The sequence below is a fragment of the Fundulus heteroclitus genome, chromosome 18, assembly GCF_011125445.2.
Source record: "Fundulus heteroclitus isolate FHET01 chromosome 18, MU-UCD_Fhet_4.1, whole genome shotgun sequence".
NCBI lineage: Eukaryota > Metazoa > Chordata > Actinopteri > Cyprinodontiformes > Fundulidae > Fundulus > Fundulus heteroclitus.
The window spans coordinates 12,142,912-12,169,230 of NC_046378.1; the positions used below are offsets into that span (position 1 = coordinate 12,142,912).

The following is a 26,319-nucleotide window of genomic DNA, read 5'->3' on the forward strand; positions in this document are numbered from 1 at the left end:
ATTGTCACCATGTGTTACCATGTTGCATTGCCTTTGAGGTAGACCTCGCTTAGCATGTACAGACAGAAAAAAAAAAACAAGTAACATGACATGCAAACAGAACAGACTTATTGTTTACATTTTTTTTCTTCTCCACACATTAGACCATGCAAAGATACAAAAGTTGTATCAGAGTTCTGATATCAGTCCCTTAGCAAGTGATATGAGCCATGTTCCATAGATTAATCCCCCCTCATCAATCTCAAGTAATGAGGTCATTTTCATGCAGTAATCTTGAGGCTTCATTTACAGAAAAGTGCAATTTGGTATTCCTGAAATAAGAGTGTGCAAATAGACAATAACAGTAGTGTGATTGTAACATGATAAAGCATAAACTTCTTAGCAGGGGACGATAGCCCTCAAATCTCTTGGAAATAAGCTGTTCTGAGTTTATTAGTTCTGGATTTGATGATTCTGAGCGTTTACCTGATGGGAGAGGGGCAAACAGTGTATTACAGTGTAGGTGGGATCAGTGGAGATGCGTCTGGCCCTTCCCTGAACTCGTTTGCATGAACTGAGTCTAAATCCTGTAGACGGCATCCCACAATCCCCTATGCTGTCCTCACCACCCATGACAAAACGTTTCTTCTCCTGCACATACCACACGGTTATGCTTCAGTAAGATTTATTGTGATATTCCATGACATGGAGAAACATAATTGTGAAGTGAGATATGGACCAATGAAAATGTGAAAAGTGTGGTGTACATACTGTATGTATCCCACTCCTTTAATCCTAATACCCTTAAATCAAATTAAACCACCACCAAATGTTTTCAGCAGTCACCTGTGTTTAATTCAGTCCCAATAAAATGCCTCTGTTCTGTGAAGAGATCATGTGTTAGACAGAGAACTTTAACGACAAGACAGCATCATTAAGACCAATGAACAGGGAAAAAGTTGTTTAGAAATTTAACGCGGGGTTGGGTTATAAAACAATATCCTGAAGTATAAACGTCACAAAGAGCAATGTTCAATCCATCATCTGAAAATAGTAAGAGTTTGGCACCACTATAAACCTACCCAGACATGACCGTCTTAAACTAACAGGCCGCAGAGTTCATTGCTCATAGAGGCAGCAAAGAAATTCATGCTAACGGTAGAGTTAGCAAGTCCTAAAACAAGATTCATTGTTAAAAGAAAGACATACATCCAGTGTGCCACAACCTATGTAGGGGACACTTGTGACATGCAAGCAAAACTTAACTCTTTGGCCTGAATGGAAAATGCTACGTGCTGCACATGACCTTGGAAAGACTATCCCCATGGCGAAACATGGCAGTAAAAGCATTATGCTGCATGATGGGTTTGAGTTGATAAGCGGATGGATGATGGTAAAAACAGGATAAACGTATAAGACATATGTCTTTAGAGCTGGGAGACATATACCACAACAGACTTGCAGAATAATTATACTGAAATGTCCAACGTGGACAGAAAATGCTGTACAGATTTTTCAATATTATAATGTTTACACTGAGATTTGTGTTGTGTGTTGACATAAGCAGCTTAGATCAGTGAATTTATTTTTAAAACCACATCACATAAGCATAGAATGAGCGTAATGGTCTAAGTTCAGCGTAACTTTGACAACTATCGGTCAGTTACGTTGTAGCAGGGAAAAATCTTTTGGTTCCTCCCATGTTGCTTAACCGTGTTTGAACCGAGCGCAGCCTCCGGCTCTCCACATATTCGAGCATGTGCTTCGTCTTCAAATGGTAAAGCAAATTGCTCAGTAATTAATCTTTGTTTGCAAGATATGTTGAGTTACCTGCGACAGCAACGTATTGTTTTCTGTTCAACCTCTGATCTATTAAACCCAAACCAAGTCCAAATCGCTGACGTGGCACCATTTATTTTTACCAACTCCTCCAGCTCAGTGTCTCTGTGCCTGCAACCATGTTTAGGGCAGGTGCCATGACGTAACAGATGATAGGATGGTAGAGTGCCAATCTCTACTGTAGGCCAAATTCATATTGTTTCTACTGTCTATCGTATATACCCACGTAGCCCAAAAGCATGAAAAAATTCAGCGTATTAATACTTTGCAGGGCAACTGCACCTCTAGGTGTGGTTTAAGAAAGCCCCTTAAGAATTGTTCACTTTACCTTCAATCACACAATGCTCTGGTACTGGGATCCGCTTCACCAGGTCCCTGCAGAACTCTCTGATCTTCTCCATATTGTCTCTTAATGGACGAAGAGCCCGTCAGCTTCCTCCTGTTTCTGTTTCTTCTTCCGTTTACCTCTTTGCTCTCAACCTTTTCTGACTTCTTTTTCTCCCCTGTGACGGGCAGGGAGTCGTCACCTGTCAGTTTCTTCTCTGCCAGGGACACTTCATTGCAGTCTGAGTGCTGATTAGACAGACTATTGGAAAAGCAGATGTCTGTGCTAGGCTCCACCCCTTCACTATCCTCCCTGCATCTGAGTTGATGGAGCGTGAACGCACGATGTGAAGGGCCAGGCTCTTTGACCTGTTGAAAACCATGAAAAATAAAACAAATAAATTCAATATGAAGTTTACATTATTCATTGTTTGCACCTGTCAGGTTCAAACACCTAAAACATTCATTAACAACACAAGAAGGAGAGACAAAAATGAGATTGATTTTCAAATAAGCTTGCAAGGAGATCGAACGGAGATGCTTAATACAGATGTCCAAATCCGATCTGAAGCAAATCCGTCGCCCCCTCTCTATTTATTAGGAAAGGGAATCCCTGGTTCCATTTTGAATCTAAGGGGTAGGGATAAGCAAATAACTGTGACCTTCCAGATAAAACCAAGCAGTTTCACACAGTGCAGCACTCCAGATGGCTGAATAGAGTTCATAAAACACTTATCATAGTCACAACATATTTCTCTGCTTTCTGCAGGCCTTCTGCAAATATAAGAGGGAGAGATCTAAAACCTTAAAACTTCTTAGTAGTAAAGAGTAAATATATATGATAAATGAAATGAAAATAGTAAATAACATAAATATGTAGACATAGTAATAATAATTCTATCAGCACCACTTCTTTGCACAATGTTTTAGTGCTCAATGGGATCCATACATTCGACATAATAACATATTGTTGATAAAGCTATTCTGAAACCGCAACGTTAGCCAATTCTATCTTTCACATAATTTTTTTATGTAAGACTCATGGTGACCATCAGGTTTTGAAACATGATTTTATCAGCTATATATGCAGAAAAAAATATGAGTTAGTTCTTTTTTCAGTGCAATGTTTTAGTTAATGCATTATTGTTCATCAGCAGTATACAAGACATTTTAGAACACTCCCCAATTCACCACCCAGAATAAAATAAAGATAATGTTGCATCAAAACTAACCTGTTGAATCTCATCTCCCGTCTCTCCTCCCTGATGCCTTGGCTCAGGCTGTGGCGTCGCTGCGGTGCAGGGGACTCCTCACCTTGTGCCTCCTCCTCCGCCGTTCCCACATCTTGTGTTTTCTCCTCAAAACTCTGGACTTTTACCTGCAGTCGCTGCTGCTCGGCCGTCCCTCCTCCTCCTCTACCAGCAAAAAGTGATCCACATGAAGATGGACATACCTCATCTCCCCTTTAACAAGAACACAAAGTTGGATTGCATGTGGAAGAAATTTTCGCTAAATCCCAGATTCAGTCTTGGCTTCATTTGTATAGATTTTTGCATTGTCACATTATTTGGCTTTGCTTCTCTCACCCTTTCTTTGTCATGATATTCTTTGCTTTAACTCCTGGAGGACTTCTAGATGCCCATTTATTGTCTTTTTCTGTGGCCCAATTGTTTTACCAATAAGCCAGCCTGCATTTTATCCTAGTTCTTATTTAGGGAAACTATGCCATTTGCATACTGCAAAAAACATATCCATATATGCACTGCAATGTGTGCACATCAACATAAAAAGCGTTCAAAGTTGGACCGTTTTGCATGCACACTTTTTGACCTCTGTTTACAGCAAACATAATGAACCACTCACAATGAGAGTGGTTCAGTGCAATGATATTCCTTTATGAATTATTCAAGATTATTTATGAAAACCGTAGCAAGCAGTAACTACAATCAAAATGTCTTTATCATTATATAGTTAATATAGTTAAGATTGTAGGTTAGTCTGTAGAAGAAAAGATGGCCCATTTAAAAGATATGTTTTCCATTGTACATAGGAAACATAATAGTATGAAGATCTTAGTTTTCTTTTAGCGTATTCAAAGGCAATGCTAATCTTTGAAATAAATAAAGACCTTTCAAGGGTTTTCAAGAACATAATGACCACTTTTTTGAACTGTGCTTATTTTTCCTACTACTCTCCACTATTTGTAGTTCTTGTTGCCAGTCACTTTACATTTTCTCTGATTTTTCTTCTTTTTAGAAGTTACATCTAATCTACCAATTATGTTTAGCTGTTACACATGATACACTTAACCTGTCCTCTGGTGTAGACAAAGCAATTGGAGCAAATGCTGCTGCCACAAACTAAACGCGCATCTTTCACCCGAAATATATTTTACTAACGTCTCAGATCTGTTTATATGTTCAAGAAAAAGAGGAAATGACAGCTTTAGCTCTTACAGTAGGAGAGAAACACAGCTGAAGTACCAGACCAGTGCTTCTGTGTTTTTTGTATGTCTGCTCCGTCTTCTTAATCCTCCAGTTGGTCACGTCAGATAGACACTCATACTAAGTCAGGTGATAAATTTCTTTTCATTACAAGGAGTTTAACAACTTGTACAACCCACTTTCCACTGTCTCACATGCACATTCAGGAGGAGGAATAGTGGCAGCCAGTGACTCAATCGGCTCGCTTCCCTTAGTAATTTCTACTATATTCTACAGAACACTTTTTTGACCAATTGGCAGTATAAAGTCAACTTTTCTGTAGTGATTTAAAAATATGATCAGAAAGGAAAGATCCTTCTGAATGTTTGTAATAAATTCATTTCATACAGTTCATTTCTTTATATATACAGTATAGGATTATTGTATCGATGGTGCTATAGAAAAAACTCCAACTGCATCATATTAAAATGAATTGAATACTTTTGCATCTTAAAGTGTTTAAAAAGTGTTAAAATTAAAAGTTGTCAACCTATAAAGCAAACAGATCTAATTATATCCTGCATAATTATAGTTAAGAAAACGTCAAAAATTTCTAAGTTGTTTAGTGGCACCTTAAGCAAGATGTTAGAACATTTCTTCTCTGTAGTCATAGAAATGCTCTGATCAGCACACGCAGACACTGCGATTTAAGGCAAGAACATTCCGGTTTACGCATCATTTCCAACCTGCAGTAAAGGGAGGCTTTGTCCTCCAGTCGTCTTTCCAGCACTCCGGCTATTGCAGTGAATGAGTTGCTCATCCTGTAGATGTCTTTCCCACAGCCTCCCATTAACGACGGGTATCTGTCAGTCAGAGCTCTGATCTCCTGCAGCAGGGTGTGGTGAAAGCTGTGCTCCATACTGCCAAGGAGGGACACCAGGTAGACCAATGAGCTGTGGGCATGGGTCTGGAGAAAGCAACAGAAATCATGTTAATACATTGTCAGGAAATGGTTAGGGTTACCCTAAGTGCACATATAATTCTCTGAAGTTTTAAAGTAGGTACGTCACACAGTAAGTTTTTTTTAATTAAAAGCACACCATACGAACTTTCTGTATCTGTTTTAACACTGATGACATACTTAAAAAAATAAGACATTTGAGTACTGAAAGAGCTTCTTAAGTTAATATTACAGATCCAAATGAAGTAACACATGATTTTTTCCACTGAGGGACAAAAAAAAAAGGACAACTCTATTCTATTTTCAGACACAACTAAATGTATGGTTTGGTTTTTGCACTTGTTCTATCTCCTCAATGGGTTTTATAAAATTTAGTTTCATAGTTTAGGTGTAATGCTTCAATTCAGAGAGACAGGAAACCAACCCTACCTTGAAGGATATAGATTTATCTTTATAGAAGACAAGGTAATGGTTAATTCAATTTTACAGCCATGGGGTTCTTTAAAAGGTGGAAAATAAGTCTTGTAAGAATAATACTGATCCTATCTTTAAATAAGCAACCTTTAACTTGAAGACATTTACTGTGGAAAATACCTATAAGAAATAATTGTTTCTAACAAAATGAAAAGTGCCATTATAATAGATATCCATTTGAATTCTTACAAAATAGCATAGCTGAAACATTTCCGTAGATTTCTGTTATAATTTTCTAAGTTAAACTGTATCTGTGAACCTTCAATCATTGATCTATGGCTCACTGTTGTCCTGGAGAACAAATATGACATGGAACCTATTTCTTTTGCCACTTAACAAAATGGGAAAGACTGGAGAACATGCCATTCAAGTAAGCCAGCAACCCTGCACAGTTAAGCAGGTAGAATAAAAATTGTTGGATGATGTTTGTGTTCATTTTTAAGGCTTTTTACATATCTTTATCAAAGATGCCATGATAAAAGTGTGCAGGCTGGGGATGCTGTAATAAAGTTGATCAGGAAAGTACTCAGACATTACCAGTAAGGTATTTTTTTGTACAGATATATTTAGCCTTGTAGTTATTTTCTAATGTTGTGGGGCTTAAAATGCCTTCAAAAAAGAATGTGTTGCATTAAAGGAAAGCACTAGGTCTAGCAGTGTGTTTGGTCAAAAAGGTGATTATATATGTGATCGGTTTTGGACTTCCAGCCCGGTTGGAGGTGAGGTTAGCCAGAGTAAGTTTGAGCTTTTTTGTTGCTAAATTATGACAATAAAAAAAAAAAAAAAAAACACATGCAGCTGGCTCTCAGCAAACTGAGAATGTATAAACTCCTCCGTTGTCCCTAATGTGATTTCCTTCCCACGGGCCTTTATAATAACATTCACATTTCATCATCCTCAGTCTGCTTTTGTTTAACTCAACCTGCCCAGCACTGACGCAAAGCTGCTCAGCCGTTGTCTTTTCAAGGGACCGATCACACCTGTCAGCGAAGGCTTTCTGTAACCTTATTCATATTTTACATTTCAACAGCAAAAAACATTTTCTTCCAGCCCATAAACTAAAACTGGTCAACATCACAGTAATTAAGAGCGATGTTCCACTAACAGCTCTCTCTGGCTGTGACTCTGGTCAAAGCCAAAGCCAAACATCTTCATGTGGGAATAAAAACAAAAACAGGATTTTCTTTCCTTCTTTTAAAAACTACAATGAGTCCTTTAACCAGCTCTCTTTATTGCATTTTTTCTTTTTTTTTAAAAAAGCCAGACAAAAAAGAATTGAAATCTGCTTACGTCCTTTAAAACCCACCGTGTAATGAGTCGAGAAGGACACGGCTACATCTGGCATGTTTCACAAGCACTCTCTGTAGAGTCACATTTATTCACTGATCCTAAGAGGAGTAGAATATGCAGAACTTGACCTTAGATTTTGGTGATACGTCACCAGGGATAGCAGCAGTTTAGCTCATTAAGGGATCAGAAGCTCGCCTGCAGCTCACACTGGAGGTAAAATAACTAGAAGGTTCGCAAGGATCATGACGTTTAATTTAAACTAAACTTCTAAATGATCCATCAAACATATAAAAAGATAAAAAAAAAGCCTAGAAAGTCATGTGAAGCTTCCCTCCATCATCAAATAAACAATATGATCTATAATCATTAGAAAGCACTTGGCCAGGATTCAGTCTTCTTGTGCAAGAAATCACTAATCAGCGTGAACTGTTTTAAATTAGATTGCATCACATTTCTATAAACTCCAAGAATTATGGCAGCACAATAAGGACCAGATTTTTAATAGCAACCATTGCCCCCTTGATATTCAGAGAAAATCCTGAATATTGCAATATGATGTAATAATTTTAGATTGAAGCCAAAACAAAGTCAGTGAAGGCATTTATGGAAATGACAAAAACAACAACAAATGCTGAAATCAATTATAGTTATCTACAAAACCTCTTGTCCCTCTGGAGAGCTCCTGAGCTGGGGCATAATGTTCACGGAGATCTTCATTACATTAGATGTAATATATTACATATTAGCTGTATAAACACCACAATGATAGCACCGTTATCTTGATTTACTATTGGTGCCCACTGTCAAAAAATATTTTGTTGTCCTTTTCCGATATACTATTCTGCTTTGAAGCAAAAATACTTCCATCTGAGAAACAGAGAGAAATCCTAGATTGTTTAAAAGACAATCAGTTTTTATTCCAATCTTTTTAGTTGTTTTTTCCTAATCCCACTTTAATCAGGACTTAAAAAAAAAGGTTTTATAGATAGCTTTCATTTAGCTGATGTGCTCATTGGGAATATTTTGAAACTGTAATCAGATATTCCACTGAAATGAAAATAGTAATAATAACACATGAATATCCATGATTTATTTCAGACAGTGAATAACAACACTTTTCTTTCAGTAAGACTGAAAGATCATTATCCCCTTATGTAAACTTGATGTAACATTCATTCATTACATGCTGTGTAACTTTAAACCAGAATTTATAACTTACATTTGGGATGTTTTTATTTCCTCTTCTGGTAAAAATCTGGTCAAGGTAACAGAACAATAGCAACCATTTAAAGCATGGGGGAGTCATTTCTCAGGTTGCAGCCCATTTTATAGAGGCAGACTTGGAGATTTGAGAAAAGCTACTTGGAAATAATTTAGCTCACTGGGCTAATCCACTGCCGGTGAGTTTGTTGAATACTGTGCAGGCACTCAAGTTTGGACCAAAACTATTTATTGGAAAAACCTCCAAAAATTCCTATTTAACGTTTGCCGGAGGGGGACATGGTAAGGATGTCGAATTAGGTTTTCAGATCAGAAGGGTTGTGGGCTAATTTTTGGCCTACGTGTTAAACACTGTGTGTCACAGAAAAGGAACAGTGGCACATTATCCTGAATAGACCATCCTCGTGTTTTTTTTAATCGACCGGTCAAAGCCTAGAGCCAATTGGGAATCTGTGGCAAGATTTGAAAATGTAATGTTTGTAGACCAATCTGGGCTTGTGCTATTTAGCAAAAGAAAAGGTAAGCATGGATGTTTGTGGTCTTGTTTTGCTGTCTTAAGATATAAATAAAAAGTGTGGTTGATAAAAGATAAATAATTTGTGGTTATTCCAATCTTGCAATTTGGTTGGGGTCAATACAAAATCATCCCCATGGCCAAAAGAGGGCTGCACACTAAGCTTGGACATTCCTCATCTAGACGTTCAAATAACCATGCCACAAACGTTTGAATGCAAATGCAAACCAATATGTATAAATCTACCAAATCATCCCAATCAAAACTACACACAACTTTGTAATGGTTGATATTTAAATGTCCAACAATTTGCAAAGTTAAAATGAAAAAGAGAATGCTTAAGAAGAATCCACAGAGTTGTAAAAAAATCAGAAATGGTTTTAATTATTATAAAAGTACATTAATGAAAATATAAAAATGAACTTTGTGGCTAACTATGAACTTGCTAACAGCAAATACTGAAAAACACAAAAAGTCCCTTTAAAATGACCCCAGCGTCTCGCTGACACCGCTCTTAAAGGAGTTCAACAGCATGGAATAATTATTACAACTATTATTATTATCAGATGGCATATTTATTGCAAAACTGTTGGACTGAACTTTGTGTAAAGAGTATAATGTTTCCTTCACTAGTGATATATTCTGATCTAACAAGCAGTACGTCCACATACACAACCTAGCCATAGCTCCCTTCAGGAGGTCAAAGAAGAAAAGAAAGAGTTGTGCAATGGAGCGCAAATGCATCCCAGTGTGGGGATGTGAATGTGTGTTTATTTGAGAGCGTGCGTGTGTGCAGGGCACAGCACGGACCCACTGGAGGCAATCCCCACTGCCATCACCGAGAGGCCTCGGCAGGAGCATTTTCCAGAGAACAAGGGTTATTTTCCAAATGGTTCCAAGGTGAAGACAGGACACCGTGGTCCAAAAAAACCCGCGTGTGTGGTTGTGTGGGTTGGTCGATGGATGAGTGGTGTGCATTAGAGGGTTCGATGGATTTGGGTTGGCAGACTGCTTGACATGAAGATTGAGCAGGAAGCAGCTTTTAGAGGAAATGTTGCCGTGGAGAACAACACAGTGTGTCTGTGCGTGTGTTTACGCTATCAGCAAATATGAGAGTTGGGACACACACACATCTCATCTGGAGACTAATATATTTTCCCCAGTCACTAATTTTCCCAAATTGCATTTAAACTGCTTAAATAGACCCAAAGGAGGATAGAAAGTGGGGATCCTCAGTGCTAATGTCATTTTTCTTCCTGTGGGAAGCGTGGTGTGTACCCCGGAGGAAGTTAGGCTTCATCATGAAGACAACCTTCTCTGACATAAGTGTATGGTGACTGATTGAGTGGGAACCTTGGCTTTACAGAAACGTGTCGAGCAGACTAGTCCATGTAAAAAGCAGCCCTTAAAGGGGACCTACTATGCAAAATTCACTTTTTGCACATTTTTCTACTTCCATTTGGGTTTCTACTGACTCTAGAAACGGTCCAACTGCCAAAAGAAACTCCAGCCATCTTTGGCAATGAATTAATGCTTTGGTTTGTGTCTGGAAAACAAGCCGTTTTAAAAACCTCCTGATGATTACGTCACAATCAGCGGGGACTGACCCTCCAATAGCAACCCCAGTGGTGCTCCGTCCAGTTCATCAGCTGGCTTTACCGCTGTATGCGCTGTACAATGCTTGTTTGGCATGAGTATAATTTGTCCTTTAGCACAAGCTAACGCTAACAATAGGTGATAGCCTCGTATCCATTTAGAGACTTACCACTCAGAAACCACTTGCTGCATCTTTGCTGCTTGTGCAGGAGGCTCCGCCTTTTCTGCTTCTGGGTCTGACTCCAGGTAAAAGAAGTACTGTTGTGCCATTGTGCATCTGTTTTCAGCCATTTTCACACGTATAAAGTGCGAGTGTAAACACTTGCAGCCAGCAACAGCTTCTTTGCTTAAAAGTGACAGAGCCTCATTCTGAAAGGCGTTCAAAATAGGCAGAACTAAGGATGTGAAATCTCATTACCTGAGAATGATTCTGTGCAAATCTTTTTATAAATATGATTTATATAGCCCATAGACCTACGAAAAGAAGCATAACAGGTCCCCTTTAAGCTCAGCTTTTAAACAGATAACACCAAACAAAGAAAAATTGATTAACACTGATGCAGAAATTGTCATTGAAATTTGTGGTACAAGTTTGACTTTTTTTTAACTTCTGTATTTCAATTAATTTCACAAAACAGAAAAAAATACACAGAGCTGCATATTACATCACTGTGGAGGATTTTGGCACACTTTTATTTGCAAGGTTGCTTTAATTCAGCCAGAATGAAGGGTTTTCAAGCCTGAACCGCTTGTTTAAGGCTAGATTACAGCATCTCAATCAGATGAGACCAAACTTTGACTAGACCATTTTAAAACTTTAATTTGCAGTAGGTTTTTTTGAGACATTTAGACGTAGAATTGCTGGCATGCTTTCATCTCTGTTCAGCTACATAACTGAAGTGCAATAAAGGTAACAAACTGATGGACATGGCAAGATCTTCGGGGAGAAAGCAGAATTCCTTCGGCTGAGAGCAGCTTTCATTAGTCACAGCAGGTCATTCAGATACTGAAGCAGCAAGCAGACCCATTCAATTATACTACCACTAGCATGCTTTACTGTCAAAATAATCTTTTTGTGAAAAGCTGTGTCTTGGAAGTCAAAGATCATCAATGTTTTTTTTAAGGGGGGGGGGGGGGGCTTTTGAGTTCTTTTTTCTCATAGATGTCATTTTTGCCTTTTCCTGCTGTTAAACTCTAAACCTGAACTGTGGCAAAGGAAGTCTGCAGTGACTTCAAACACAGACTCATCTCCTGGATGAGTCTGTGTTTTTTTCTTGAAGTAGTTCTGGTAGGCCCACCGCTTCTGGGAATTTCACTACTGTTCCATATTCCTGTGAATGATAGCTCTCATTGTAGTTTGCTCGAGTCCCAAAAAACATTGTAGATGAATTTGTAACCATTTCTGGACTGATACATGTCAATGACTCTGCCCTCAATCTCGTCTTGAATTTCCTTAGATTGGGCTATGGCATGTTGCTCGTTCAAGTCCATAATCTGACTTTCTCAGCTTCTATTTACGTAATGGATTGATTCTACAGGTCTGGCAGCAATCAGATCTGGGTGTGGTTAGTGAAATTGGACCAAAAGTCTTTGGCAATGCACATTTATTTCCTAATTTACAAAAGAGGGAGATTTTATTTTATACATACTCCGTTTTACTTGAATATTTCATTTTGATCCGAATATGCCAAGTTAACAATAATTGTGCAATACTTACTCTGGTTTTATTTTTACTTCTATTTTTCCCTTTCTGATACATTCATTGTATGTTGCTTTTGGGCTAACCTTTGATTAGATTAGCTTTTTTTTCATTATTGATTTAGAGTGCAACTCTATGTGTTTCTGCCACAGCTGCGCCTGAATTTCCCCATCGTGAGACAATAAAGGGATTTATTACAGCTAGATTGGCTAAAAGCTCTATTCCCTACTTCAGTCAAATAGTCATCACACATGTGCTTATTTTACATCTTATATCATCTTGCTCTTTTCATAACATTTGTTTGATAATATGAAACATTCCCATGGGACAAAAAGCAATAACAGAAATATTTGAGGTGAGAAGTACATTTTTACAGCACTGCAGATGATTCCAGGCATGGCTGCTAAGAATGATTTACATTTATTTATTATTTCATTTTGCTCTATCAATGCCCCCTGTTTTATAGAGGATAATTTTCATGCATCTCATGTTCCAAGGAAAGGTTCCTGATAATGAAGAGGATGAGATAACAAATTTGGGGGAAGGGTTGTAAATACATTTTAGATTATCAATTAAAGAATTCAGCAAAGTGAGCAATCATATTGAAACCTTGATACAGACAAAAAAAACATAATTTTTTTCTGTTCATTTTTTTCTGTTTTGTTCTTGGTCTCCATAACTGAGCTAATTAAAATATTTTTCTCTCCTTCTTCACAATTGTGCATGTAGGAGGAGCTGTCAGAATACGACCAAAATATTCTGAGCACTTTAAATTACCCTCTGATAATAGCCATACCACTATAATTAAATGTAAACCTGAATAATACCAAATCATATTAAAAAAAGGTTTTAGTCAAAGATATATAAAATAAGCACAGCTCTAGGCTTTCCACTTATTTGCATTTTCTAATGTAACAAACCATGCACAGAAGAGACCTTACTTTGCTTCACTGGGCTTCAGCCTCATATTTTACCAATCCACCTTTCTTTCAACGCAACCTTTAACCTGGACAGCAGTTTGTGATCCGCTAAAGGTGTGATCTTAAGTTTGTTTAGGACAGTTCCACTGAACACAAAGGCAGTTGTTAAACCTCCGGATCTGCCCTGTGCAGCGTGAAACAGTGGGCTTCGTACTTGGCAGAACATCAGAGGATGAGTCATGTGACTGTGCATAACATTCTCCTCCACTTATTCAATTAATAAACCCTGTCTAAGTCTGTCTGTGGGAGTTTTTTTGCTCTTTGTAAACGGTGTTTGGAAAACAGGAGCCAATGATATCTATTGACATGAAGTAAGACGTCTTCGTGAGACTTTACCGTGGTTTGAAACTAATAGACCAATACAAAGTGGAGCATAAGTTAGAAATGGTAGGAAGATGGCGAAGTTCTTTTTGTTGTTTTAAATAAAGTGCAATTGTATTCTAGCTCCTCAAGAGACTATGACTAGCTAGCTAACTAACAAAAAAAAAAACCTTTGGAGAACACCCTTCACTGGAGTTTCAGCTGCAGGTCTTTGACATCAAGAATGAGCAGATTTAGCCAATTCTTCTTTGCAAAAGACCAAAAGCTTTTTCAGATTGGATGGAGATTGTCTGTAAACATACATTTTTAAGTCCTGTCAGACATTCAGGATTTAGGTCTGGACTAGGTCTAATACATGGCATAAGGCCATTGTGTGTATATATATATATATATATATATATATATATATATATATATATATATATATATATATATATATATATATATATATATATATCCACTAGTGGATTATCTTTTTAGACAGGACGCTGACAGGAAAAGGGGTTTAACAGAGTGGGGCAGGAAGACATGTCAGGCCAGAATCGAACCCGGGTCAGCCACATCGGGGGGTTAAGGCCTCCATATATGAGTGGTGCTCTCTACTCTTGGACCATCGGAGCACACCCCTTGCTGTGTCTTTTTTTAGTGTTGTTTTGTGTTTGTGGTTTTAATCCTGTCAAAGGTGCTATATAAATAAAATTTACCTATGCACTCTCACGTAAAGGTCAGTATACAACTTGTAGCTGACGTGCCAACAACTTCTCTGAGCTGCAGCTCTCTGCGGCTCTTCCAGTATTAATTTTCTCGAACAAACCTCTAAGGCCTTTACAGAACAGTGAGATTTATAGTGAGACTGAACACCAGCAGACTCTTTCAAAAGCACTTGGTAATTGTTTGCTCTGGATTTAATTTAGGGCCGTCAGTTTGGTCTAAACACAAATGCGCACCCCAATTTACTGATTTTTGTCAGTCTCCGTTCACTTCAGAAATATCCACACTCTTGTCTTGGTATGTTATATAAATACTAATAAAATACCCTTTGTGGATTCTGCATCACAAAGCGTGGTAAAGTTCAAGCAGTAAGTCAGAAACACAAACTGCAGATGGTTTCAACTGGTACCATCTCCATCTTACTGGAAAAACCTAAGAACATGCCTTAGCACTTTTGTAGTATTGTGAAACAGTGCAGAAATGTAACATTTGTACTGGACTGGATTTAGCAACCCTCACTTTTCTCATGTTTTTGCTTCTGACTGCATGGTTTCTGATGCTCCTTCACTTCAATACAAGTTCCTTAACTAGATTACTTTAAACGTAGGACACCCTCTTCCACTCTCTTTTATAAATGTAACATTTTGTATATATATATATCTTTGTGTGTTTTACCTCACTGAGGATTCCAACAGCACCATGGATTTTGGCCACTTGACTAAGAAAAGCAGTAGACTGCTGTCCCACCATCCTCAGTGCTGGCAGAAAGCCGACCAGTGACGAAGGGCTGGCCTGGGAAACGTCCACAAGAGCACCCAGCACAGCCTCGGCCAGCGCGGGCTCACTCAGGTAACTGACCAGTTTGGGCACATGTGTACTCAGCATCTGCAGGGATTAGGAGAAATAAAGCCAACAAATACAACAAGCACACACTGCCGTTTCATTAGCCTGCGACTCAGCATCTGCACTCTGCATCAACAAACCAGAGAGTAGTTAACAAAAGACTGACCGTCGGACTGTCTGAGCAAACTGAATGAATGAACAGTTCCTGCTCATTATCTGTACTGATCACACTGGGGTGCACTAGACTGAAAGCCCACGATTGTCTGCTCTGTTGCTGCCTCATAATGAGTCACGTTTTCTGAAGAAATACACTAATTCTAATGACCACTTGTTTCTCCAAAAGATGCTGCATGACAGCTGAAAATGTTTCCCATATACGTTTCATATTTAACCCTACCAGTCCATCACTTCCAGTAAGCGGCATTAGAATGACAAACATTTCGCAAGTGCTGTGGTGAACGCAGCAACAATGAAAAAACTACCAATATTTTACGACCGTGTGTGTGCGTGTGTGTGTAGTGGGGGGGGGGGGGGGGGGGGGGGGTCGAGGATAAGAATAACTCCAGATGGCTGGTTTTGTTTCTTCACTGAACAAAACGGTGCATGTTTTACCACTGCGTGTTCTGTTTGCTGGTATGTGGTATTTCCCCCTCGCGTTGAATCCCAACAGCTTTGCTTCAAAGTATGTTGGATTAAAGGTGTTCCTGCTGCGCACAATTTTATCAGCTCTATTTCGTTTCCTAGTGGATTGTTCACAATGCGGCATACAGAGGGGCTCAATGGCCAGCAATTTGATTAGGTTTGACAGATAAGAGGAATTGTTTAACACATATATTATAAGATAAAAGTAAACAATAATAATAAACCTTTTACGCTAATTTCTGTGCTGGTCTCATCAAGAACAGCAGCAGTGGTTATAGAGGCAGGCTAAAAAAGACCATCGGCACAGAGGACCCATAAAAGTACCACACCACGTTAAACAGTTCAGGTTTTTAATTTGACATGTTATTTGTTTTAGTTACATTTAATGGCTGTTTATTGTCCGTACGTGTTGGAAGTGACACAAAATTATATTTTGTTTTTAACCTCTAGTTTTTCCTATTTCATGTTTTTATGTCATTTTGAAGAACAATTGAAGAACAATTGAAACATTTTATACACTCCAATATTGATGTAATGGGATGTAATGGGATCCCATTACATCCAATATGGATGTAATGGGATGTAATGGGATCCCATTACATCCAATATGGATGTAATGGGATCTTGTGGCACAAGATCTCCTGATATTAAAAAGGCCACACGCCTGTTATTCTAGTTAAAGTGAAGTCAGTCCAGTTGCTGATGGACAATGTCTACCAACCAGGGCATGGAGCTGTTGCAGGTCCTTCATCCCAGCTGCTTATAGTCTCTATAATCTCTGCTGTTTGCAAGAGACTCAATAGGTGTTTACAAACATGCTTATGGTTGCACAGAGTTTGATCATAAATCATTTACAATGTCTCTCAGATGCTAATGTCCATCTGCATATGCTTTAACTACTCTGGGATGTTGCTGATACAATCATACATATTGCATAGTTTTCTTAGAACGTATTGTGTAACGGATCTGTAAATAGGATTAAACACTTCTGTAACAAGAAGAGCACTGAGGTGTTGATTTATAACTCTTTGAACTATGGCTTGGTGTCTAATGTATCAGACATCCTTCTAAGGATCATGAAAGAACACCCAACCCTGGAAACACTCATAGCACAAGCTGAAACCTCGGGCTTCTGGATGAGAAAATCAGAAGTATTGAAGGAGGATTACATTCGTCTGCTAAATTTAGTCAATAGCCTTAATGTCAAGGTGTTTCTCAGTGGCCCTCACCTGCCCATTAATTGTGGAGATGAGACTTTTTTTTAAGTTCTGATGCTAAACAAATGGCTGGAAAAAAACATACAAACAAACAGCTGTAACTTTCATAGACAACTTCAACATCTTTTGGGAGAGGAGACATCTGTTCAACAGAGATGGTTTCTCTCTAAATAAGTCAGGTGTAAAACGCCTGATTTCCAACTTTTTCTATTCTGTAAGCCATGTCCCATCAGCTTTGTCCCAAAACAAAGCTCAGCAAGTACAAAAACAAATGATAAGCCCAGTACAACCAGAACAAGCCAAGATAAAGATAACCACAAAGATGACACAGAAAGAGACTACATCAGAATTACAGGAGGATTCACCCCAGATCTCAACAGGACAAAAAGAGGACTCCCCCAAAGTTTCAGTCAACATTGGTTGCATTGCTCCAAATAAAGTGAAGGCTGATTCTGGGAAGAAAAAAAAATCTCTGTGGAGAAGTACTCCAGCAGTTACAAGTGCAAAAAGGGAGTGTTGAAAAGCTGAATGCAGGTGGAGAAAGACTAAACTCCAGGTTCACTATGACATCTATAAAGACAGACTTTACAGATATAACTTAGAACTGAAAAATGCGAGGGACTCTTTCTTATCTGAGATCATCAACAAAAACATCAATAACACTCATCCCTCATTTGCCACGGTCGACAGGTTAACAAATCCTCCTCTGTCTGTGGCTTCTGAACTCCACTCCACCAGGGCCAGCAATCAATTTGCTTACGTCTTTATCGAGAAAAAAAACGGTGGGAAAATCTGACACAATGGGACTTTAATGCTGATTTAGTGTCTAACTATGTGTATTTGCTGCTGTCACATCCAAATTCCCCCATTGTGAGACTATAAAGGTATTTCTTATCTTAATGGTGTTTTTGGGAAGTACTGTGAGTAAATTCACTCCCATAGTGGAGAAACCACTTCCCACACAGATTGGATCAGAATACATCACTGTTAGCATGACACAGAACTCACCTTTTCTTTTCTGGGCAAACGATTTCGCAGATGTTCCAGACAACTGGAAGAAGGATTTATAACAGAAACTAACTTTTCACTGATCTTTTATGGTCCAGTTCTTGTAATCCCTGCACAATTTCCGTCTGTCCTTATCCTTGATGTTTTTCGTGGTCGGAAGTCTCTTCTTTATCATTATCTCGTCACGGGGCAGTTCTTCAAAGATCTCCAACTCAATGTGTCACTGATACACTCATACTCACCCCATTCTTTAGGGAAGATGGTCTTGGCACTTGCAGTACACTCTGCAAAGTCCCTTTCACCACTATTGCATGTCTGACATCAAAGGTCTTGATGATCCAGAAAATTGTTCCTTCAGATGTAATATTCTTAGTAGAGATTCCCTCAATATGAGAACCTTTAGATGCAAAGCAATGCGGTACCGCGCGCGAGCTATTTTTAGAAACACAACGTCACGATGACGTCACATCACGTGGTACGCAGTAGGGCATGCTTGCATAGTCCGCCGCTGTGTCGCTGTAAAAGAGACGTGCGTTACCCTTGGTTTTACTCGGTAAACAAATGCTTTTTCCAAATCTAAGACCATGGTTTTTAAACATTGTTGCTATGGAACGTGCAACAGCGACTCGAGTTACGCTGATCGGCCGCATATGAAGGATGTTTTCTTCAAGACTGCCAAGGAGAAATGTGTGCGCTGGGACCGGTGCGGTCGGCCTACACAACAGTTCAACCCGGAAAAAGTTACCAAATTCAAGTACATATGTAGCAAGCATTTTGTCGGAGGAAAGGGCACAACCGAAGAACATCCTGACCCAATTCCAGCAACATCAAGTCAAGGTAAGAGTATTTTGGTGGCCGACATGTTAATAAAGTAGCGCCTGCTACCATGACAGCATATAGGCTATCATGGTAGCAGGCGCTAACATGATAGCCTGCTACCAGGATAGCTTACTCAAAAACATTTCAAATGAGACAAACATTAAACATATACCCATTCCTGGACGGTGATTGCAAACAACAACAAAAAAAACGGCCGACGCTGCCTTGATCGCCGCGCAGGAAAAAAAAAAACAAAGCTTACCGTTCATCAACTCGGCCAGTTTTCCAGTCTTTTTTTAAGCCCTCGAACCTCAAGCCATCGTTTGAGCTGAAGGTTGGTGTGTTCTTCGACAGTGCGACCAGTAATCCGTGTGCCTGGGACATCGTCTTGGGAAAGTTTAACGGCTGTAAAGTCGGTCATATCTGTTATCCGTGCGTTCTCTCCTGTATGCCCTACCTAAGCGGCAAAAGGGGCGTTGCTCTTGAGACGGTGACGTCACGTGCGCGGTACCGCATTGTGCTTGCACACCAGGTCCATTATTAACACAAGAAGATAATGATTTGAAGCAGCTCTTCCCCCTTTTCTTACTCTTTTATATCAATCAGAGATTATAGTTGTGCACCTTTAAGATCTCTTCTGTGCATGAACCGTAATCAACCCAAGATTGGAAAAGCAAATTCCATGTTTCCAAACAAAAATTGTAACCTTGTCGAGATATTGGCCACAGTTTTAAATCTATCACCCACTGCTACCCAGCTTAATACAGTTACTGTTATTCGTAGTGTAAAAGACTAACGTTGGCCTTATAAATGACATAACAACAATTACTCACAAGTGGGTGCTGTTCTGCAACCATCTGAATAAGTCTGATCAGGTGTCGCTGCTCGGGTGTCTCCACCTGGGGCATCATTGCTGTAAGGCTGCCCAGGTGATGGTGGATGGTGTCTGGCTGTTTGGGGTAGACGGATGGCAGCACACGTAACATCATGTGGTTGCCTGCAACACATGAAAAGATACAGATAAGTACATAAGCATGCAGAGAGCGGGCAGAGAGTGTGACTGCTGCGAAAGAAAAACACATGCTGGTATTAAAGACGTGCATTCACTGAAAGTAGTCTTCCCTTGAAATAAATTAAGAAAAGGACACTTTAAAAGGAATACTGCCAAAGGGTTTTTAATAATTATTATAATAATTGTTAGGAGTTTGGAAAGATGGAATTCAAATGTGATTAAATGCAAAGTTGTAAAAGATTTTCATTCATGTTAAAGTCTAATTAAGAACTTTTAGCTAAGCATTATAGGTCCAGAACTTGTAACTTAAGTTCTGAACTGACATAAGAAGCCCACTAACTTCATTTCAGTATAGTTTGGCCACAAGCACAAACTATATTGAAATACCTTGGTCAGTTTAATTCATGAAGTGATTTAAACTTGACTATTTGCAATAGTCAAGTTTACAGAAACCTGCGCAACCATCATAGTTTGAATCAAAACTGCTTCACATGAGAGGAAATAGTTGCTAACAATTGCACATTAGTCACTCAGTTCATCAATCTAAAGGTTAGAGATTTGGTAACTATGTTGTAGGCTAGGGTAAATCCAAGGATGTTTAGTAATTCCAGGACCCCGTTCTCTAAAGCGGCAGAATCAAGATGCCAACACTGCAGAGCTTGCTCAGCATTGGCAGAAGGTAATTAAGACAAGGACGTTTGGACAACAACCTTGGGAGAAGATGTCCAAGAAAACATCACCACAAATTCTGCAGGAAGTACAAAGATGAGCAGCAGAAGAGTGGTGCAACGATCCTCTTTGTTATAAAGCCTCATGATTGTCTGATGGATCTGGAGAAGAATCTATGCACACACGGGGAGAATGTGGAAATTCAATGCTGAAAGAACCAAGCTCTTTCTTTGAGAGCCTACTTCACTGTTCAGCTTCATATAGAAATAATTAAATAAAAATTATGTTAAAACTAAATCTTAAGTTCTTTACAACAATTACCTTGAAAAATGCTCAAGTTATTGTCATTATTGTCTGTCTTTGCATATGGCTCCATCAAAGTTGCATCCGTTACTCGGGGCTCACACTGACTACGGAGCGGGTTAAGGTCCTGATCCAGTTCTCGTTTGCCGCAAATCCCGACTCGCAACTAGGTAAACAGCGGCCAGCTGCAGCTGAGGCTAAAGGATAATGAAATGGTTCTGGTGAGAACAGAAGTTCATGTGGTCCTTTCTGCTGCTGTCCCTCATAAATGATTAAAAAACTGCCATTGTTTTAATTTTTTAGGGCAAAACTCACTAGCCATGCGCATAAATATCCTGTTTCAATCGTCCAAAAGCCATTCTGTTTCCGCACGGTCTAGGTAACCGGAACCGGAACCGCATGTAACTGATGTGAGTGGACACATTGCTTTTTTTATGATTTGAGTTGGTTGTTATGCCGCACCGTATTCTAGTGCGAGCCGGAGTTCGATTTAATTTTCATATTTTTTTAACGTAATTCCCTTAAATTTCAAGTATTTATAAGGATTTTGTGTGCTAGACCAACATTAACTACTGCAGAATTGCAAAGCGGAGAGAAAACGATTTCCATAATATCTTCTAATAGACTTTTGCATGTTGGCCAAGAAACTGGATTTTGGTGTCATCTGATCAGATTATCAATTTTTTCCCTTTGAAGCTGTATGGCCTCCAGAGCTTGTGACAAAACTGACCTTTTCCTTTTGGGGATTCTCATTGCTTTCTTTTAGCAACAACAGCAACTATCCTTACTAACCTATTTGTGGAGCTGACATTCCTGTCAATCGATTCTCCCACCTGATTTGTGGATCTCTGCAACTCCTACCACAGTTACCGTGAGCATCTTGGGTGCATTCCAGGGGTGTAAATATGTTAAGTAATGTATGATGACCATGACTATTAAAATGTGAAGCATGTTGTAAAAAACTTTCACCTTAGTTTGTTAGCTCTTTATAACTTTCCTGTATTAGCATACACTGTTATTGAAATCACCAAGCATAATATTCCCAGCTATGAAATATCCACTGTTTGGAAATAATCATTTTCCCATTTTTATTGTGTTGAAACAAAGTCAAGATGACGCATGATTGGACATGAAGGCATTTGCAAAGCAGTTTACAGGCCTGAAAAACCCACAGGATTACCCAACAGCCCCTGTCTGACAATAAAACATCTTTAAATGATTCACTTTACTGAACAAAGACTCTTGTTTTCAAATGGAGGAGTTATGATTGGTGATTTTCAGACATTTTTTTTTTTTACAATAACTCTGGTACCCTTCAAAGGCAAACTACGAGAGATACTTCATATTTAACGTTTAAATGCAGCCAGACTGTATGTCACATACAGAATGTATAAGGCAAAGTTTAAAACAAAAGCAGCACAGCAGTTTACTTTTTTTAATTAAAACAACCCACATCTATAGGAAATATAGAAAAATAAGAGCAAAACAAACTTGAGCAACTTAAAAAATGTAGACTGTTGATTGTTTTTTTTTAAAAAACAGTAGAAATATAAATAAAAAGTTCAAATGATTCTATAAGAAGGCTAACAAGCTTAGTTGGAGCTTATTTAACGTTTAATATATTTTTTTTCACAATATAAAATGCAAAATTACAAAAAAAAAAAAAAAAAGCAACAACAACAAACAACAACTAACCAAAGCTCCAAAGTCTATTCCTGGACCTGTTGAGGGTTGATTAAAGAAGGTCGAAAAACATGTCCAGACTTGTGAAACCTATTTTCTGAACCTCTCATCTCTTAACAGATTTTTTCCAGTTTTAATTATTATTATTATTATTATTATTATTATTATTATTATTATTATTATAAATTAAGTTGAGTAGTACATTCTTTAGTTGGAGCTTATTTACAGAGAACCAAGGCCTGCAAGGATTAAACATACAAGAGCCTGCTGGGTCAAGACTTAACCCTGAGAACATCTTGTTTAGAGATGCTAACCACCAAACCACTGTGTAGAAGAGCGATAAATTTTAACAACTAGTTAGAGGCAGTTTTCATAATTAATACAAAGTATTCACAGCTTGGGTGCTTAGTTTGTAATTAAAATGTAACAACAAGACGGAATGGGATTCACAGTTTCCATGCACATGGTGTTGCTCAATCCAGAAGATACAGAGGCTCTGTGTCCTCAACACAGCCAACCAAGCTTTGAGTCATCACCTGCACCATTTACTGCATGTTTCCCTAAAACCGTTTCCTGCTAAAGAAATGTGACTAATGCAGCAGAATTACTGATTCTTCAGGGCAAATAAAAAAGATTTTTATATATACTAGACTGTATAGACCTTCCTACAGTCCAAAGCATAACCTACACTGTGTAACATCAGACTCACACACCACCTACACACAACTCAACACAAATCATCATAGACGAAGACAGCTATAGTTTAAGTACAGTGAGACAGAGAAAGCTGGTAATAACCATAAAACCTCAGTTAAAACACTAAAAAAAATCTGTTCAAAGGTATGTTAAAAGGCAGGAGGAGACAAGAGTCTGCACAAAATACTCTGAGGATTTACAGCCCTGAAACTTTATCCTAATGCTCACATACAGAAAGAACAATACAACCAGAGCGAAGAACATTCTGAACCGAACGTATTCAGCCTCATTTTACTGGCCCTGTCTAAATCCCTCTGCATCTAAAACAGCCTATACAACTTCCTGAAGTGTCCATCTGTCCGTCCATGCATCCATCCATCTAATGTTTAATCACTCAAAGGTTACATTTTTCTGAGGTGACACCAACACTATACAAACATCACAAAAGAACCTGAAAACTGTTCAAACTGTAAAGATTTTATGGAAAAGTGAAGGAGTCCAAAAAGATTCCCTGTCATCCACATACACTTGCAGCTTTCAGTTTAATCTGCTTTGCAAATGCCATCATGTCCAACAATTCACTCAAGAGGAGAGTAAAACCTGTCTAAGTCGTGGAGGGAAAAAAAAGGATTTGGCCTTAGTTATTGTCATAACTTAGAAAAGTTTCACTAAGTGCGCAAAGAGAAACTTTCCAATTTCTCAGATAAGACTTTTATTTGAGTCAGAGTTTCCTTTTATTATTTTCTATTTCAAATCTTTAAGACAAATTAGTTAAATCTACTTTCAGACCCACCAGAGAATTTGTCAAAAGGAACAGGAGTTGTGCAAACTCAGACAAGAAACCCCTAAAGCTTTTACAACACATACATTTTTGCATGTATTTTTCTTTCAGTCAATCTAGAGACGGGTCAATACTAAAACAGTTTTCCCGCACAGACATAAAGAAGAATGAATATATGATGAGTTTTTTTTAGTGCATAACCTGCCAAAATGAACACCATGTTAATCTGTGTGCAGAGTTTACTGTTCAGGACAAAACTGCAAAGAGAGAGAGATCCAAAGGTAGCTTTAAGGCTTCACTAGAGTTAATGTAACTTGTACCACTCATTTGAAGCATAATGTCATGGGAGTGTGCAATCAAGCAACTAAAGCAACCTCAGAAGAGTGGAGCGGATAATAAGTCGCACCTGAACATAAAGAGACAGATGATAAATGTCTTTAGGATTGTGATTACAGACTAGAAACACAATAAAATACACTAATCAATATCAATCATAAATGACTAAATCTGTGGATGCCATCCAAGGGCTGGAATGCAAAAAGACAATTATTTCCAGGTGTAGAGTATACATGATTCAACATAAACATTTCCATGGCAAAAAATAAAAACATAAAACATTTCCACAATTACAGATTTCCGGAAGAGTTGCTTTTCTTGTCACATCTAAATGTTTCAGATCATCAAACAAATGTTAATATCAGACAAAGCAGCTTTTAAATTATGTTTTTTTTTAGGGAAGAGCCTAACAAAACCAATTGGATAATATGTGCGAACATGGTTGTTCCTTTTGTTGAATAATTAATTAATGCCTTAAGATTTGAAAAAAAAAAATTACAGAGATAGGCACCAGCAACCCCCGCGACCCCATGAGAGATTAAGCGGGTCAGAAAATGGATGGATGGATGGATCTCAAATGCAGTAGTCCTTTGTTCAGTAAATAATAAATAAACCTTCTCATGCTTAAAAAGTTCACTTAATAGTACCAGGGAAGATAAAAATAGACAAAATAGTTATTTGTTTATTGTGTTATGCATAGATATCAACTAATATATAAATAACGGTGATAGGATTTTTTCTATATCACCCAGCCTTAATTAAAACATAAAAAACAACAAGACAATTATCAAAACAGCAACAAAAATGAAAGCCAAAACCCAAACACTTGAGGATTGTAACAGCTATTGATCTTAACAAAATTACTGATGACTATCTATCAGCCTGGCAAGGGCTACAAAACCTTTTCTAAGGCTTTGGGACACCAGCAAACCACAAGGAGAACCATTATTTGCAATTATCCACAAACAGCTAAAACATGGAACAGCGGTGAACCTTCCTAGAAGTGGCTGGCTTACCAAAATTACTCCATTGGCAACTCATCCCAAAAGTCGCAAAAGAACCCAGAACAACCTCACTGTAATAAATTTTAAGGACCTTCAATGTAGAAACAAAAGTTCCAAAGTTGCCTTAAACTGCAAGTAAGTAAACTTTCAGATTTGCAAATTTCCAACTTAAGAAAAGTTGGACAATTTACAACCAACAAATAAGTTAAACATTGGAAAACTATGTCAAAAACGTATTATAATAAATTGAGTTTATAGGACAAAATAAGTGCATCGAACTTGAGGGGGCTGTCATTAGACCATGATGTGCTCTAATGCACAGCAGGCTTCAATTGCCTCAGTTAAGGTCAGTGCTCATGAATCAACAATAAGAAAAAGACAGCGTAAAAATTACATAAATGAGAGAGTCCCAAAAGAAAACTTAGTTGACTAAAAAAAAAAAAAAAGAAAATTGCAGATGCCTGTCTAACATATCTCAAAAAACATTTAGATGAGAATGGGAGATGGGAAAATATTCTATGGGCTTTAAGGCCAAAGTGTAATGTTTGATGAGGTTTATTTTGCATGAAAGCACAGAAAGAGGGACTCAGGAGCAGCATGGTGAGTTGAAAATACTTATAGTCAGGGAAGAGGACAACAGAACAGGCAGCACGAACTGGGAAGAAGAATGTGGGTGAAACATGCATGGTAATGGAGAATGAGGCAGGCAAACAGAAGAAACCAGCAGAGGTAAACCAGCAACAGGTAAAGTGCGGATAAATACTGAGGAACAAGTGGAGAGTGGCATTGAATGCAGGGAACATTGTGAAACAGCTAAAGGCTCCCACATACTCTGGTGTACTGTGCGCATACTGTGAGATGCACGGACTCCACGCTGACTCTCAACAGATTTTTTTTTTTTTACTCTTCGTAGTCGAGCGTACCGTTGCCTACATTTCTTGTGGCAAATTCCCATAATTCCCAGACTTTCTGCC

The 26,319-nt window shown here is 38.4% G+C and overlaps 1 protein-coding gene across 1 annotated transcript in view; it reads right to left on the bottom strand.

Moving 5' to 3' along the window:
• LOC105934693 (ventricular zone expressed PH domain-containing 1) overlaps positions 1-26,319 on the bottom strand; it is a gene marked incomplete in the record, with an annotated part of 84,094 nt that overhangs the window by 9,054 nt on the left and 48,721 nt on the right. Inside the window, 8 exon segments of the mRNA XM_036149895.1 lie at positions 2,161-2,230; positions 2,233-2,272; positions 2,275-2,453; positions 2,456-2,511; positions 3,375-3,605; positions 5,312-5,532; positions 15,008-15,217; positions 19,695-19,858. Of these exon segments, the coding sequence (XP_036005788.1) occupies positions 2,161-2,230; positions 2,233-2,272; positions 2,275-2,453; positions 2,456-2,511; positions 3,375-3,605; positions 5,312-5,532; positions 15,008-15,217; positions 19,695-19,858 (1,171 nt within the window).